We start from the raw sequence: 18143 nt of genomic DNA on the forward strand, positions 1-18143 counted from the left end.
GTGGGGGAGAGATGGGAGTCCGGTGCTCCACCCCCGACAGCCCCGGATTGGATAGGGTGGGGGTGGGGAGTTGTCTGGCCTCTGCTTAGGGGAAGCTAGAACGACTGTGGACTTTTCTTCATAGCATCCAACTAGGTAGGTGTTATCAGCCTTGTATTATAGATGGGGAAACTGAGGCTCGCTGAGGCCCAGGAGGCTGCCGAGGGTTTATGGTGCTGGCGGGCTGTGGAGCTGGAATTGGTCTGTGGAGGCAGTGATGAAGGAATGGGGTCGCAATGCAGTGGCCCTGCCTGGGGGGCACCACCGGGAACAGACTCCAGATGCCACCTCAGGGCCAGCTGGGCCGCCCCACTTGGTGCTATTGTTTCTGCAAATCTTTCTGCACCAGCCAGCCAGAAAACCTCAGGTTCCAATCCCAAATCGATGCCTCACTGGCTCTGTGACCTGGGAAGGGGCTGGCCCACTTGGGCCTCTGTTTCTCCATCTGTGGAATGGGGACATATGGGTTTGGTGAGGGCCATTTAGAGACAGGCCTCTGCTCACATCTGCGGGCCCCACCCCATCCTCTGCAAGGGCAGAAGGGGCCCCTTGTCCCTCTGATAGTTCCTGCAGAGGGCCAAAGTTGCTGGCCTCCTAAGGAGGAAGCCACAGCCGGCACAGGGAAGGGGTGCCCAGAGTTCTGAGATGAGGTCAGCCTTGATCCTTGCCTTATGGTAGCACCAGCTCTCAGTTGGGGTTGTGGGGGGGGGGCATGACAGCAGGTGGGTATAGGGGGGCGCTTGGGGATACTGTGGGAAGAGAGCCCACCCTTCTGGGTTCTGGAGGTTAAGCTGGCCCAGTGTAAGAATGAGAATTTAATGGGATACATTTATTGTCCCATAAAAGTTAATGAGTTTATTCTGGAGGTTCCCTGGCCCCTTTCAAGTTTTAATAGGGGATTAGTGAGGGCCTGGCGCCTGCAGACCCTCGTTATCCCAGAGCCCATGGGAGGGAAGAGAGGTCCTGGGAGTGAGAGCGCCTGGGCCCCTTCAGAGCCGGAACCTGGTCTCCATAGTGACAGTACCACTGGGCCCAGGCCTGCCCCCTGAAATAAGAGGCCCCAGCTTAGCAGGGCCGCATAGGTCCAGTTCTAGAGGCTTCTGATTCCATATGCTACTGTAGTAATTACAGCCAGTATCCCTGCATCGGAGGTCGGTTTGCTGCTATCTGACTACTTGCATTAACAGGAAAGGCAATATAAGCCCCATATGACAAATGGGGAAACTGAGGCCCAGAGCTGGAGCGTGGCTGCTCCAGGGTCACCCAGAAGATATGGCAGAGCCTGAATGGACACATTTTGCCTCCTGTGGTCTGGAGCCAGGCAGCTGGGCCAGGTAACAGCTGCCATTACTCAGTGCTTACTGTGCGGCCGCCACGCGCCCAGTACCTTCACGTGCCTCTCTTATCCTCCCCTTCCCCTAAGGAGGTTTGCCTTAGAGGAAGGGTTTATCCCCAGAGATAAAGACACCCAGGTCCAGAAAGGTTAAGTAACCTATCCAGGGGCTCACGGCTAATGAGTGGCAAGCCTGGGACTGGAACCCCGAGCTGGACAGCTCCATAGCTCAGCTCTGTCCACTGCTCTCACTGGGGCCTCCCGACTGTCTCTCCCGCAACCTGGCTCCACTATCCTAGGGCACTTGTCCTGAGAGCCCTGCAGCTTGGGGTGATGGGGAAGGAAGTCCCGGTGGTGTCCGATGGGGGCAGTGGTTGGAGCAGGGGCAGAGATACACTCAAAGGGACCTTTCCTGCTAGAACAGGTGCCTTCCTCCTTCTGCCCCATTTGCTCCCCCTTCCTTTGTCTCTTCAAACCCTCCCCATCCTACTAGGCCCAGCTCCTATCCCCCTTCTGGGGAGCCATTACTGCTGGCCCAATGGATGACAGTCGCTCCCACCTCTGACCTCCTGGGGGCCCTCCCCAGTGGGCCCCCAGCACATGTATAGCTTGTGTCTGTGGCAAGGGTCCAGCACGAGGCCTCTCTCTTCCCACATTTCTGCCCACAAATACTGACCCCTGGTGCTTGGCACAGTGAAGGGTGGGCTCAAGGATTCTGCCTGTCTGCACACTTGGAAGGCTCCCTTCTCCCCAGAGTGCCTGGCCCTTGTCCAGCAAGGGTGGGCAGGGGAGGGCAGAGGCGGGCAGGGGTGGGTCCTACAGGGAAAAGATGGGCAGCCAGCCCTTGGCAGTTCCCCAGCACAGCCCCAATTGGCAATTGATGAAGAGCGTCTGCCGGCACAAGCTAGTGGGTCGCCCAGTCCCAGATTACCCTCTTTTTCTCTGTCACTGACCACTTTCCCCATCACACCGTTTCACTACCCTTTCTTGGTCAACCCCTGGCAGTCCAGTCAAATCTGGAGTGCAGATATGAATGCGGGCACCTCCTCTTGGTCGGGTTCCAGGCAAGGAAATCACTGATCATTAGAATCTGAGCCCTCCCTCATTTACACAGAGGAAACTGAGTCCAGAGGGCTTTCCCAGGTCACACAGCAAACTTGGGGCAGGGCTGGGACTCAGGATGTTGGGGCTCAGAGAGCATCTTGACCAACTGCTCTGAAGAATAAACTCTCTGAATCTTCTGGGGCTGTGTACCATCTGTAGGCGTACCTCTGGGGACAGAGAGTTCACTACTTCCTAAGCTGCCAGGGGGTAGCTTTGTCTCCCACCATCCTGGGTTGGGGTGGTGGATAACCCTGGGCTTTGGCATCTCAGGGTTGGGGTCTTCTTGCTGGATGGAGAGAGCAGGTGTGGGGGTAAGTAGAGGCCACCAGCCAGGAGTCAGCCCACCTGGTCCCGGTCCAGCCCCTAACAGGCTGGGTTCCCCTGCACAAATCACTCCCCAAACCCAAGTCTCCATTTCCCCACCAGGAAAATGGGAAAAGTATCCGAGGGCCCCACTCCCAGGATCCAGCGAGCCACAAAGGACTAGTGAATAAAAATACGGAGCGCTACTGTTGACTGAGAATTTATCACATGCCCGGCACCATTCGAAGTGCTTTACCAGAATTAACTTGTTCAATTCCCACAATAACTCTATGAGATGCGAACTTTCATTATTCCATTTTATAGATGGAGAAACTGAGACCCAGGATGACCCAGTCGTCCCAAGATGACTAATTTGAACGTATCAGATTCAAACCCAGGGGTGGTCCAGCCCTGGAGCAGTGCTATCTAACAGAACTTTTTGTAGTGAGGGGAACATTTTATATCTGCGTGTCCAGTATGGTAACCAGTAGCCACACATGGCTATTGAGACCTTGAAATGTGGTTTGGGAGACTGAGAAACTGAATTTTAAATTGTATTTCATGTTAATGAACTTACACTGAAATGGCCACATGTGGTTAGTGCTACCCTAAGGGAAGTGTAGCTCGTACCTGACCTCACCTCAGTAGTATTCACCGCCTCGCAGAAGGGAAGAGCCTAGAGCCGGGGTCCTGGAGAAGAGTTAAGATGGCGTGGCCGTATCTGCTCCCCTCCTTTGAGCCTGGAAAACTGGAGACGGGGGTTGGGCAGGGAGAAATGACAAGGAGCCCTGGGCCTTCTTCAGATTTTCCATAAAGGCCTTTTGAGAGCTGGGCCTATCACCACTCACCCCTCAGGGAAGGATGAGTGCTGCCCACCGATGGCTGATATTGGCTTCCCAACCTTGGCTGAGCATTGGTGTTCTGAGGGGTAGGGTGTTTGTTGGGCCACTTTGGGAGTTCAAGCAGAGCCAGTTTAGGAGGACTTTGTGGGTGGCGGACAGCCAGGAATGCTTGGCCTCCGGGGATTTGGCCCAGAATGGGACCAGGGTATGTGAATGTCCCATGACAACATCCGCTGCGCTTTGTTGACTTGCTGCACCCTCACCGCCCAGTCAGGAGCACAGGGGGCAGGGAGCCTGGCCTACCCTCCCCAGGGCTCCTTGGGCAGCCCCAGAGCAGCTGCCTGACCTTGAGGCCATGGCAGGGCACCCAGAGTTATTGAACACCCTCTATGGACAGGCGTGGACCTCCTAGAGAGCTGTCTTCCACCCAGAGCAGCAGCCTTGGAATCAATATTTTCCACTTTACATATGAAGGAATGAGAAGCAAAGTAAATCATCCTAGTTCGTAGTGGAAGAAAGTGGCAAATAAGGAGTTTGAACTGGGTCTGCCTGTGCCCCAGCCTGGGCTCGAAATTTCTACCACACTGAGTTGCTGTTTGTGTACGCATGTATGAGGATGAGGATCTGTGGGTGTACATGAGCGCGTGCACGTGGGTCCAAACACATGCATGGGCTAGAGTCATTACTATTTGTCCTTGTCCATGGATGGCTTACCCTGGAACATGGCTTCCTACAGTCCTCAAGCCCAAAAAAGGCACTAGCTCCTAGAAGGGATGCATTTTTCCCCAAGGTGGGTGCTGTGCTCCCTCCTTTTTACTCTGCCCCCTTCTTGGACCCCAACCTGACTCTTTCCAGGTGGCCTGGACAGCTCCTCAGGCTCTGGGTACATGGGCTGGGGGTGTGGGGGTGTGGGGGGGATAGGGCTCTGGACTGCGGTAGGGCCAGCTCTCTTCTCTTCTCCCCACTGCACCCTCCGTCCCTTGAGGCTCTGACCAGGGTCCCAGGGTAGAGGAAGCTCCCAGCTAACTGCCATGTTCTCTGCTTTCCAATTTAAAATCTAATATGGTCTCACCACTGCAGAGCTGGGGGCTGGAGAGGTGATTAATGAGGCCTCTGCTACAGCGTCACCTGCTGCATGCTCCCCCTTCTCCTGCAGCCTTGTGCTCCCCTCTCCTGCCTGCCTGCTGGCCCTGGGGACCCGGGGGCCCTAGCCCTGCCTGCCCTCAGTTCCTGGGCCTGGGCAAGTGGCACCGAGCTGGGGTCCCCAGGGGAAAGGATGGGGGTGGCCTTGGAGTGGGGGCAGTAGAATTGACCCTCACCCCTGGGGCAGACTGGAAGAGTAGGAGGAGCAGCGGGGGTCCCTTTGGCATCACCTCCCTCACCAGCCTGTGAACTCATCAATCTGCCATACTCCACTCTGATTATGCCAAGTAGTGTGGCCAGGGCAAGCGGAGGGACTTGGCCCTGAGCTGGGTGCTCAGATCAGCCCTCTCCCAACACTAATGCTCCAATCACCACCTTGTCAGCAGCAGGGATGTATTTCTCTGAATGAAAAACCTTGCGATGTTAGCTGGGACGAGAAAGGCTGTGAAGGCAGGGACTGCATTCTCCCTGGAGCCCATACCAGGGCCAGCTCAGCCCAGCCCAGTGGTGAAGTCGGGGAACAGGAGTTGATCTAGGGAGGAGCAACCATCCCCTCCATCCTCTGCCCCTGCCTCACTCCAGGTACCTCCCATGGACAGTTCCTTCCAGCCACCAAGCCCAGCAAGACAGGGCCATAGGGTGTCAGGGCCCCAGAGCAGGTACTTTCCTGAGTCCCAGACCAGCATCTTTGGGCTGCTGCTCCTTCCCTGAAGTTCAAAAGCCAACACCACTGAGGTTGCTCCCCGGGCCTGTGTTTGCCGCGGAGCTGAATTAACAGCACGGTAGCCCTAAGATTCTGGGGCCTTGAAGTCAGATGAGGAGGCTTGTTCTGTGCACAAAGGCCAATGTCGTGTCCTGGACCTTGTGATTTTTGCCCTGTGGTTGCTTTTGTCAGCTGCATCTGAGAGGAGATGGACTGGGAGAGTTGGCTAGGGATGGAGGGGCGCTGAACCCAGACCCCTGGGCTGCCCTGGTCCTTAATGCTGATGTATGCTCTGGCCACTCTCTCCCCAGGAAATCACTAGTGTATCTGTTCTTAGCTTGAAGCTGGGGAGCCTGGTGAGGGCTTGTCAGAACCCTGACTCCAGCATGAAGGTGGCTCTCTCCACTGACAGGCTCTGTGACCTTGAGCTTGTCTTGCCTTCTCTGGATCTGTCTGGTTTTTTATACAGTACTTGGACATTTTAGAGTCTTTGGGTGGGTTGGGTGGAGAGTCACAGCCCCGCCTTTATAGGTGGTGCCCAAGCTCAGGAGCTGATGGAGCCTCTTGGGCGGTAGTAAAGTTGGGGGTGGGGGGCTGGCAACGTGGGGCGCTCTTTTGACTTGCCTTCTGTATGGCACTGGATCCCAGTCTCCTCATCTCTCTCTGTTGGTCAGTATTTGCTGAGCGCTTGAAGGCTAGGCTGTGTGTATGTGTGTACCTGTGTGCGAGTGTGTATGTGCATGTGTTATGTATGTATATGTGCATGCATGTACATGGGGGGTGCCAAGCTGGGAGGTGGGGGATGGAAGTGTGAGAAAAGAACCCGGGGAGGATTGAATATTTTTGAGCACCTATGGTGTGCTAGGCTTTGCTGGTCTATTCACCTGCACTGCCTGATTAATCTGCCCCATCCCACAGTTAGAGAACTAGACAGCGGTGGGAAGTGGTCTAGCTGGGCCCCAGAAGCTGACCTGGGGTTATCCCTGCCCTGCTAAGCTCAAGAGACAGACAGAAGACAGCTAGAGGGGCACCTGGGTGGCTCAGTCGGTTAAGCATCTGCCTTCGGCTCAGGTCATGATCCCAGGGTCCTGGGATCAAGCCCCGCGTCAGGCTCCCTGCTCAGCGGAGAGCCTGCTTCTCCTTCTCCCTCTGCCTGCTGCTCTGCCTACTTGTGCTCTCTCTCTGTTAAATAAATAAATAAATAAATAAATAAATAAATAAATAAATAAATAAAAATCTTTAAAAAAAAATAAAGAAGACAGCTAGAGGAGCAAAGGCCCTCAGAAAGCAAGGGCATCCAGAACCCAGAGGGCAGGCACCCACTCTGAGGAAGCTGGGGCTGCCTCCCTGCTCGGTCCTCTAGTTCATGCCTTTTGGACTGCTATATCCAAGCCCTTTCCAGCTGGTGCCAAGTTTCCAGAGCAGCTGGGGCAGTGGTGGGGTGGGACCCAGGAGCCCTCAGAGTCTGGGCCTAAAACCTCTTTGAGAAGTGCCAGGGCAGTACCAGAGGTACGGGCGGGGGGGAGGTCACCTCATCCAGGTGTGATCCCTACACTGAACTTTCTGACACTTTGAGTCCCTTTCTGACTCTCTAGCTTCTACAGGGGAAGACCTAGGAGCTCCGGCCTACTTCCGAACAACTTAGGGAAGAGTCACTAGAGACCTGGGCTCTGCTCTTAGGAACTTGGGGAGAAGGGAGGGAGAGAACAGCCTGGGACCTTCTCCCTGCCCTAGGCAAGTGGGATGGAGCCAAATCTGCCCCAGGGTATGGGCCCTGCACCTATGGACAAGCCCAGGCTCCCCTTGCCTCCACAGCCTTGTAGGACTGGGGGGAGAGGGCCTTACCCACCCAGCATTCCAGACTGTGAGGCTCCCCAGAGTGGGGACAGGCTCTGCCTGTCCTCCCCACTTCCCCAGCAAGCCTGAGTGGGGGAGGGGAGGGGTACAGAGCTGCTAAAAATAGCAGCAGCAGCTCCAGCTACAAGTCTCCTTGAGGGGTCAGTGGAGCCCAAAGTTGGGGAGGAAAAGAATGGAGGGGGCTCCAGCGAGGGGGAGACACCAGCCTCAGCTGGGGCCTGCTGTGCCAACACCCAGGGCCATAGTCCCAGGGTGCAGGGATAGAAGCACCCAGATATGCAGGGACATACGGACATGGACACCCAGGGAAAGATGGACAAGCCAGGTAGAGATGCACACAGACAGCGCTCTTTGCACATCTGGGGCTTTTTCTTCCCAGGACCCTCAGGAATACCAGATAGATCCAGCTGCTCAGCCCCCAACCCTTCAGCCTTCTCTCCTGTCCCAACCTTGCTTTGACCTCCAAGGACGTTGGATGTGTGGTCGCTTTGAGTTGAGAGGGCTAAGTCTTCCTTCCCTGTCCCCTCCAGTCTCATCTGCTTGAGGCCCAGGGTCGGGAAGGGCCAGTGGGCAGCATCAGGGATACGGGTGCAACAGAGAGCAGACTCAGGGTCGACGCAGGTGGCTAGAGTCTCAGGAGCACCACCTCAACCTAAGCAGCAGGTTTGTTTCTGGCCTGGCTGGTAAGCCAAGAGGGGGATGGGATGGCAGTGGCTGGACCCAGCAGGGCAGGACTAGAGCTCTATCAGGGGATGAGCAAGCAGTGAATGGGAAATGAGGGAAGGGGAGCAAGGGGAGGCTGGATAAATAAATATACTAATGACCTCTCTCAGGCATGCCTTGTTTCATCCCACCTTCACCCCTTTGCCTGGAGATGCCAGAGGCTTTTCTGTCCTCAAAAGAAGGCGACTTTCTTTCCCCCATTTTCTTTAACCAGCCAGAAAATAGGATAGGAGGGGGCCTGCCAGCTGCCAGACCAGATGTTTCAAATCACTAACACATCCCCTTGCCAGATGTAAATGATGTCTAAGACAGTGTCCATCAGAGCAGCAAGCAAAGGTCAAAGGCTCTTAGAAGCACCCTGAATCCAGCCTTCATCCCTCTGTAGTGCTAGTCTCACCTTTCTGGTCAGACCTGGACCAGCTGGTGCTCACTCCCCATCCCTGCCTCAACAGTCCAGCACTGGGCTCCTCCACTGACAATTGAAAATCAGCCCCTCCTGGTGCTGGACAGCTCTGGCTACTGGAGGACCACCATCCCAAGTGGGGCTTTTGGTTTCCTTCCATCACCACCCTCTCTGATTTCCTTTGATCTCGATGCTGTTCAATGAAAGAGGTGGGACAGGCACCATGAACCCCTAAGAAAACTGAGGCACAGGAAAGTGACACGAATGCACAAGCTCATTCAGCCAGCAAGAGCCAGTACTGGGTTTAAATCCTGGGGGTCCCGGTTCGCTGACGAGCATTCTTCTGTTCTTCCTTAGGGGATGCCCCCTCCTCCCTGAGGCACAAGTTGGCTCTTCACAGTGCCTGATAACCCCCCTCCCAGGCTCTGGGACTCCCTAGGCACCTGCTGGATTGATGGGACCCAGGCCAGACACTCAGCAGGTGGCTGCTTGGGGGACAAAGGAGCTGGTGCTCAGCTGCTGGGCTGGGAGGGAGGGAGAAGCTATGGGGGATGGGGTGGAGGGATCTGGTCTAGGAGTGGGGAGAGGCAGGGTCTGCTTCTGTGCCTTTAATAAGGAGCAAGCATGCAAAGGGGGGTAAAACAGCATGCAAATGAGCATCTGTGTGGAGGGGGTGCTTAGTGGTTCAGGCACTTTTCATAGGGGCTCTCCAGTTCTGTCCTTCCAGCCCAATGACCAGCTGGAAGGAGGGTCCTGAGGGTAGAGAGGGTAGAGAGAGGTAGAGAGAGCCCGTGGGGAGAGAAGGACGGGGAGACCAAATAAGATGCTGAGGTTGATGCCAGGGTGTCAGGATTCTGGCTGGGACCCTGGAGACTGCAGGAGCTGGGGGAGGGGAGGGGGGCCTGTGGGGGAGGGAAGAGACCCCCTGCTTGCATTCTGCAGCATGGACACGACTTGTTGCAAGGAGGGGCCCTGCAACGGCTGTGTTTGGGGGTTGGGGGACACCAAGTCCCAGCAAAGATGGGAAGAGTTGTGATGGAGGGCACCATGATGGCCTGGCCCAGGGGTCCCAGAGACTTAATGGACCTTCAAAGACCCAAAAGGTGAGCCCTCTAGCCTCAGACAAGAAACTGACCCAGAGCAGTCCCTGGCTAGGAATCTCCTGTGCTTTTGAAGGCAAGTGGTTGGATCACGTAGGTGCTGTTTGACATCTCATTTGTATCTCATTTAATTAAAATCAGAGGGTCCAGGTCTAACTGGGAAGGGAGTCATAGCTGAGCTTATTAAGAAGGCAGCTCCCCCTCCAAACTGGGTCCCTTTAGGGTGATAATTATGTTGTATTCCTACCTATCAAAGCACCTGATAGGGGTTGAATAGAGGTTCTTGAATGGAGAATGGATGGGTGGAAGAAGGATTGTCAGGCTGAGTTCCTAACGGGAGGTATTTAGCTTTTAGAGGATAGAGAGCCCTCTGGTTTGGATGATCAGGAAAGGAGAGGGTGGGAGAACTGAAATAGGCAGAGGGACACAGGATGGCATTCCAGGAATGGAAAAATGGCTGAGCAAAAAGGCGGAGGTCGGCCCAAACAAGGCATGCGTGGGGTCTGGGGTTCACCCTAGCATCTTCACCCAGTCTCTCCATTGCCCCCCTTCCCATGACCAATCAGTTTCTTCTCATCTCCTGGCAGAGTCCCTTGTCACTCACCGCTGGGCTCAGCCAGGACCTCCCCGGCCCCCCCTTCCCGCCAGCCTGCCTGCCAGCAAGGCTGCAGACTCTGCAGCTGGAGACCCGGGTTGTTGTTGGAGAAGTGGCAGGTTTGTTTGCTCCAGAGCCCGCCGAGAAATCTCAACAATCAATGGCTGCAGCATCGATCTCCCCTCCCCAGGCTGGCAGCTGGGTGGCAGGTAGGCAGGTGGAGGGAAGCTGGGGCAGGCTTGGCACCTGGCCCTGTCTAGGAGCTGAGCTGAGCTTCGGGCAAGTTTGGGCTTTCCTGCCTGGCAGGGGGAGGGGGGAGGCCCTGAAGGGGTAGGCTGGGGCAGCCCAGAGGCCAAGACAGGATTGACTGGTCTTCTCATTCACCGAGGCCCCCAAGACCAAGATTCACTTGACTCCCAGCCTTGTGCTCTGTCCTGGTCTCCAAGTGTCAGAAAGAATGTTTTATTTGTTGCCACTAAGAACTGAGCAAGGTAAAATGTCCCTAATCTACAGCAGCAAGGACTGAGGGCAGACATCAGAAAGCTAAGCCACTGTCATCAGAAATGTGCAAGAAGAAAGTTGGGCACCATTTACGGGTCTATGTGACAACATGGGCTTGAACTTGGCCTATAAAATGCAGGTAGTAACTTCTGTCTAGAGATGGGTGTGAGGACTAAATGAGCTAAGGTATGGAAAGCGCTTAGTACAGTGCCTGGGACATAGTTGGTACCTAATAAATGTTTGCTAGTATTGTTGTTGTTGTTGTTATGGTGATGGTGATGAGTGATAGTCGCCTGGGTTCCCATTGGCTTGTACTAAAGCTTTGCCTCTGGCTGGGGGAGTGGACACAGTGCTGTCTGCAGCCAGGTTTTGCAAAATAGGCGGGCACTTTGGAGTAGCCTGGCTATTTATTGGCTTTGAAGCCCAGGGTCAGTGACTTAATCTCTCTGAAACTCAGTTTTCCCATCTGTAACGAGGGGTTAACTAGTCTCTTTCTCTCTCTCGTTTTTTTTTAAAGATTTTATTTATTTATTTGACAGAGAGAGACACAGTGAGAGAAGGAACACAAGCAGGAGGAGTGGGAGAGGGAGAAGCAGGCTTCCCGCCGAGCAGGGAGCCCGATGTGGGGATGGATCCCAAGACCCCGGGATCATGACCTGAGCCGAAGGCAGACGCTTAACAGACTGAGCCACCCAGGCTCCCCTAGTCTCTTGTATTAAATAAAAAAAAGCATGTGAAAACCTTGGCCTGAGGTTCTGGACCAGGCCTCACACTTCAGTACATGTCTGTGGAATGAATGAGTGAATTGTGAATACAGGTACTCCAGGGACTGTTCTTTCAGGAGATGTGAAAGCTTTGTGGACATGAATTATTGTGATCTTGGATGACTCCCAGGCCCCTACTTTCCCATTCAAGGGCATGCTAGGCTCAGAGCTGCTCCTGAGGTTTCATGTTGGTTCCTCCGAACTTTGTGAGGATGTCTGAAGCTGAGATGGATGAGGGGGCTATGGTGAGAAGCCAGATGACATGGGGTTGTCCCTCCCTTACATCAGTCCTTAATTTCATACAGGGCACCTCTCTCAGCTGGCAGAGGTGGTAGGCAGGTGGTGTGGGAGGGAGGCAAGAAGACTGGGCTCTGGGCTTACCTCCACCACTGTCTACCTGTGCAACTCTCATGAAGTTATTCAACGTGTATTTAATGCCTGTCATGTGCTAGGCTCTGTGCCACTGGGGACACCAGCAGCGTTAAGGGTTGGCAGGAGAGAGGCTTTAGCTTTCTTAGAATGGCCATCAGCATCCCACCCTCAAGCCACCTCAGGCTGACGACGTGACAGCATAATTTGTGGAACGAAAAAACTAAGTCAAGGCTATAATTTACAGTGGGGATAATTGGCCAACTCTTAGGAAAAGGAAAAAATCCTAACATACAATCTATGTAAAAATAGTGTGCTTGCTACGCAAACTCAGCCTCAAGGCACAGGCTCAGCTGCCATGCACCGACCTCTCCTTTCTGACCCTGAACTTCTTCCAAATAGGAATTCTGGAACTGCCCCAAGAGCGAGGGGCTGAGCAAAACAGACTTGGTTGGCTCCTTTCTGAGTTCGGTCTTGCTCCTTGGAGAGAAGTGTCAAGCAGCCAGGCACTTGTGACCAACAAGATGGGTACCTTGATGAGAGAAAGCAGGGGATGGTGGGAGGCCGAGAGTCCCCTGACCCAGGCTGGAGGTCAGGTGAGGCTTCCCCTGAAGAACCATAAATGCGTGCTGAAGAATTGCAGGAAGTGCCAACCAAGGCAAGACCCAAAGCATGAGATGGAGTGAGACTGGCCCAGGAGGGGAAAAGAATTTCAGGCAGAAGGAACGGTAAGAGCCCAGAAGCTGTTGAGAACATGGATGGTTTGGTAGATTGATTGGCCTGGCTAGGTGAGTGGGCTTCCTGGACCTGGTGCTTCCTGCTGGAATTAGTCTGGAAGGGGCCTTGAAGACCCCCTGGTGCCTTTCTCTCACCTCCCAGCTGCTGACCATGGCTAGCAGCATTGTCTCCCCCACTCCCCAGACTCTTACATTTAGATCTTGGCTCTTTCTCCCTCAGAGCAGGCCAGGAAGCTGGGGACCCAGAAATCTGCATGACTTGACAAGCCCTTGGAGGTCCTGATGTGCTCCCAGGCTTGGCAACCATCAGCTTGGTGCAACTTTACATTGAACGCTCCAGAAAGTGGAGACTCCAAGAGGGCAGAGGCATGCCTTAGGCCACCCAGGGGGCCTGGGCTCTTAACCATCAGGGCTGAGAGTTTCCTTCACTAAAGTAACCTCTACACATAGGCCTTTTTTCACATCTTTCTTGTTTGGGGGGTGGGGTACCCAGCTCTGACACTTCTGCCCAGGTAGGGGCGCAACATCCCTGAGTGGAGACCAGCCAGCACACCCACATGTGGCCCTGAATGGGCTAGGAGGGATGGGGACAAGGAGGGTGGGGGCAAGCTGGACGGCTTGGACACCTACGTCTGGGTGGAGGGAGGGGCTAAGGGAGCCGACATTCAGAATTCCTCCCACCATTCAGGCAGCCAATGTGGGAGGGGCACAAAAGCTCTAATTAAGCCCAGTTTCTAATTAAGCCCAGCCCCTGTGTCGCCTCACTTCCCATTATTGTCCCCAAGGCATTTTAAGCTGCCACCCTGCTGAGGAGGCTGGGATGGGCGCCAAGCCCTGCCAAGCCTGATGAGCTTAGACCCATGAGGGGCAAGAAGCCAACCCAGACTTCCGTTCCAGTGCATGGCAGGCTCTGGGTCCTCTAGTCTCCTCAGAAGCCTAGGGGAGCCTCTTGTCTACCATATCTACCTCTGGGGCTCTGAGTGAAATCTAGACTGCCTCCCATGGGGCCTTAGCCCCAGCAGCCACTTTTTGACCCCAAAGTGCCAGACTTCGGGGCAGAGAGCAGGACCTGGCTTGGGCATCTCCGCAGCCCCCAGACTCTGAAACGTACTGTTAGAATCCCACACCTCCCATAAGTCTGCAGGAAGCAGCAATTACCATTTTAGGTTAAGGCAGCATGGTTTGTTAACCCTTTCTGCACTGGGACTCCTGGAGGCCAAGCCCTCCTCCTTCTCTCCTTCCTTCTCCCAGCCTTGCCTCCCAGACACCATTCCCTAGTTCTTGGCAGGGTGAGCAGCCCTTGCTTGTGGTCCCCTCCCTCCCTCTTCCCGCCACACACTCTTATCAGTGTTTAGAGACTGGAAGCATTGCGTCCGTCTGAGGTCACCTGGCCAGGGAGGTTGCCTCTGCCCCGGGAGACCCAACCCCACCTCAGTCCGTACCACTTCCACCTTCACAATCTCCCCAGGCCACATTCACACACGCAGAGTTTAATTAACTTTATTGATATTCAGAAATTAGGAGAATGACTAAAGGTAATTGCTCATTAAAAATCATTAAACTGACACAACAGGCCCCGGCACATGCCAGCCCTCCCGAACCGCTTTCCTGCCGCACTGTGGTAGGATTGCTGGGGCACCAGCCTCCGGTCGGGAGGATCACGGTGGCCCACAGCGCCCCTCAAGCCAGAGACCGATCTTCAGCACCCTCCCCCACCCTGCAACTGCGGGGTGGGGGGCGGATAGGGGTTGAGCCAGGCCCAAGGTGATTTCACCCTTCCCCCCACTTTCAAGACCTCCGACATCTGGGGCCCTTCAGCCACTTCTGGGCCGCTGCTCCCAGGGGCATCTCATGGCCTGCCCAGAGCTGTGTCCCTCAGCCTATGTGTGAGCAAAGCTGGGGGTGAGGGCAGTCTCAAGGCCACAAGGCCTTGTGGTGTACCACCTGGGCTTCAAAGTCACAGCCCCAGGCCTTTACTGCTCGAGGCCTGCCTTCTCATGGCTGGAGCCCCCAGGAGCCCTAAGATGGCCAAATGCACTGCCTCTCAATGAAACAACTCAGTACCCCGACCACTAGGACCTCGAATCTCCACTGAGATGAGGGGCATGCCAGGGCTTGCCCTGGTTCAGGTCCTCTTTCCTCATGCCTGGCACTGCAGGGCTGCTTCCTCTTCTCCCTTGGGGAGTGAAAATAAAGGTCTTGCCCAGCAGGTGAACTCCTACCCCATATACCCCTTGGGCAGGTGGCCCCATGGGCGTTGGGTAGGTCCAGGTGGGTCAGGGAGGGACCCTGGCTGGGGGCACATGGACTCTTGGCCACAGAGTGGACAGATTCCTCCCAACACTTGCACCCACAGCCCCAGTGGGGATCCCCCAACTCTCAGCCACACCAGCCATCCTGGAGACCCGCAGTCTCACTCCAGCCCTGCAGGGAGCTCTCCAACAGAGGCTGCGCGCACGCTGGTGGCCTTACCCACTCCTCACACCGGCTCACTGCTGAGCCCTCACCCAACATCCAGACCTCCTGACGTGCAGACATGCTTGGACCTGTTATTCCAGACACACTGGGCCCTGATTCACACATTCACACTCAGACCCACACACGAGGCTTCAGACACAGGCACTGAGCCCCAGGGGAGATGTCCAGAGCAAGATGTGGCCAGACCCCAAGACAGGTCCCGGACTCCCAGGGACACCCTCGGATGGCTGGGCCAGGATGCAGGCTTCTCCCCTCCTCTCCCAGCCCGCAGCAGGGTGGGGTTTTGTGGACTCCTTGCCCCCCCACCCCCACCAACGTGAACATTAGGTTCTGAGTACTGGGCACCAAGGGAGGACCAGGCATCAAGGGAGGACCAGGCGTGGGCAGCCAGGGGGCGGGGCGAGGACACTGGGCCGCGTGCGACGGGAGCCGGAGGCTCAGAGAGCAGCTTCCGCGTCCCTGGGGACGCAGAGCGCAGAAAACTGCCGTCCAGGGGCCCAGTCTGGGCCCGGCCCCGCTCCCCTGACCTCCGACGTGGCCTGAAAAGATCGAACGAGGAGGTTAGAAACTCCCACCTTCTCCCCATCAGAGGCTACGAACCATATACTTTGAGGGACGGTGGGTCCCAATTCCAAGCAAGGTCCCGGCGAACCCACCAGCCGACCGGCTGCAGTGGAAGAAAGATCTGGGCGTCCGTAGCTTTGATGAATGCTTGTTTGAGCCTGGGCGGCAGTCCCTGTGGAGACTTGGAAACCTTCCTTCCCCGAGGCACAGAGCCCTCATCCTCTCCCCAGCACTCCCTTGCTGCTCACTTCATGGCCAAGCTTTCCTCGACCCCGGACCAATGAAGTTGGAGACCGGCCTGTGAGCGGAGGACCAGCGGCAGCAGGGTGGGGTGCCGGTCCTCCTGCGATGAGTCTGCGGCCGTGGGGTGGGCGGGGGGCTGAGCAGGACCGCAGGCCCGGAGGGAGGAAGAGCTCTGGGAGCGTGCAAGGGGAAGAGTGCAAGGAAAGGACTTTGGGGAGGGAGGTGGTGCAGAGTCCCTACCCCAGGACCTCAGCTGCTGCGGCCCATCAGAGCGAGTAGCTGAATATGGGGCCCCGGGTCTCCCGAGTTTCTCCCTGGAATTGTACTCTAGGTTCCGACTCCGGCGTGGTAGCGCGAAGCGGAGGGAGGTGAACGACATCCCAACCCCGGGTCGGGCCGCATCCGGCTCCGTCCCTCCGCAGTGAAGACGCGAGGGGCCCCGGTACCGGCAGCAAAGTCGAGCGAAGTTTGGCGGGCAGTAGGGGAGGCGGGACCGTCGGCGGCCAGCAGGACCATCCGTACTCACCGCCCCTTGCCCTCTCCCCCTTCCTGCACGCGCCCGGGCGCTGCTAGACGCCTGGAGTGTGGCGAGGTAGCGCGCGGGTGAGCGCGTGAGTGTGTGCGGGGAGGAGGTGGCGTGATGAATTGCAGCAGAGAAATCCCATTAGATCCGGGGAGATGATTAAAGGCGAGGTCTTGGCCGGGCGCGAATGGCGGGAGCCGCGGCAGCTTCCCGCCGGTTGGAGCCCGCGCCCCGCCCGGCTCGGCCGGCGCGGGGGCCAGCGCAGCCGGCGGAGCGCGGTGCTTGAGCTGGGCAGCCAGATGCAAGGAGCTGGGCGGCGGTACGGTCCTCTCTTCCCACCCCCGGGACTCCGCCCCCGCCCCCGTCCTGCCGCCGGACGCCGGGGTCCCTTACCGTGAGCCAGGAGCGCCAGCAGTGAGGGCAGGAGCAGCAGGGCTACCGAGCGCATGGTGCCGGTTGCGGCCGCGCCCCGGGTCGGAGCTACGGCGGGGAAGCGGGAGGCTCGGCGGGGCGTAGGCGCGAGGGCCAGAGCGGGGTCCTGCCGGGTAGAGGGAGCGGGGCCGCCGCCGCCGCCGCCGCCGCCAGCGCCTGACAGAATCAGCACCACGGCCAGCGCCTGGCGTCGGCGCCGGGGAGCGCCGCGCGGGGCTGGGGGCGGGGGCGCGGGAGGAGCGGTTTACCGTAAAGTCTCAAGCAAAGGCGCAGAAGACCCAGAGGCGGGAGCACAGGCTCCCGCGCCGCCGCCAGCTCTGGGGAAGAACTGCCCTGCTAATGTGGGCACACGGCCCCCTCCCTTCCGCGCTGCCCACGCCCAGCCAAGCCTGCCACCCTCTCCCCTATTAGCAGCCTGCCAAGGAGGTGGGGTCCTCACCTGATTCTCTATGAGAGAGCAACCCCCTCCCCACCTCACTCCACCCCATCCTGGTACCTGAGGGCACAAAGAGTGACCTGGGAAGACATTCTTGAGTGAGGCAGCTGGCGAGGCCGGCGTGCCCTTGTGGCAGCTCCGTCTTGGGCTGATAATGAAGATGGCTTTTGAGCGTACAAAGGACAATAAATTATTACTTTGCGCTCAATAAATGCCAGGGCTCCAGGCAGCTGCATCAGCAGCAAACTGTGCTCACAGAAAAGCTTAATTATCCTGATATTATATTTAAAAGCCAGTGGTACTCGCGTCCTGGGAAGACATTCTTCGGAGGAGACAACTTAGGCCAACCTGTGGGCAGCTGAATGTAGTATCCTGGGTCCCCATGCAGCCCAGGATCTCCAGGATCCCCAGTTTTGGCAACACTCCTCCCCCCCACCCCCCCAGGACCAGAGAAACCAAAGTGACAGCCAGTGAGAGCAGACCCTTCATGCCTATCCCTACCCACTTTCCTGGAACTGGTGGAGAAAATGGGACAAGCATGGAGAGTGGAAGCATTTCCTTAAGGCTATTTTAGATGGAGACTTGAAGGAGGCTCAGGGGAGTAGCCAGGGAGGCTGTACCATTCAAGGACATGGAAAAATAAACTTCCATGGCTCTGCTTGGGCTCAGGAGCTCCAGTGAGTCATAGGGCAGCAGAAAGGGCAGTCATAGCTCTGTCATCCCTGAGGCTGATGTTTAGACCTAGGGGTTTCTAGCTCCATAGATAGGCTCACTTGAAGAGCCTCAATGGACACAGTGGGACATGACCATGTGACTGATGATATTCCCTGTAGAGGAAGAGGAGGACTGAACTCCCTGTGGCCCCCAAGGAGAAGGACAGCTTTTTGATTAGTGCTTTTCACATGAACTTGGCTCTCCTCCAAAGCTTTCAGACCCTAGTCTTTGTCCAGT

General features: G+C 56.5%; 1 protein-coding gene across 5 annotated transcripts in view; it reads right to left on the reverse strand.

Moving 5' to 3' along the window:
- SEZ6 (seizure related 6 homolog) overlaps positions 1-16900 on the reverse strand; it is a 43602-nt gene extending 26702 nt beyond the window's left edge. For all 5 annotated transcript variants that reach the window (XM_081805470.1, XM_081805469.1, XM_081805468.1 and 2 more), the window contains exon 1: positions 16718-16900. In XM_081805470.1, the coding sequence (XP_081661596.1) occupies positions 16718-16772 (55 nt within the window). In that variant the 5' untranslated portion in view covers positions 16773-16900. The remainder of the gene's footprint in view (positions 1-16717) is intronic.
- Between the last annotated feature and the right edge of the window lie 1243 nt (positions 16901-18143).

This window comes from Leptonychotes weddellii, chromosome 15 (genome assembly GCF_054177405.1).
Source record: "Leptonychotes weddellii isolate Sample4059 chromosome 15, ASM5417740v2, whole genome shotgun sequence".
Classification (NCBI taxonomy): domain Eukaryota; kingdom Metazoa; phylum Chordata; class Mammalia; order Carnivora; family Phocidae; genus Leptonychotes; species Leptonychotes weddellii.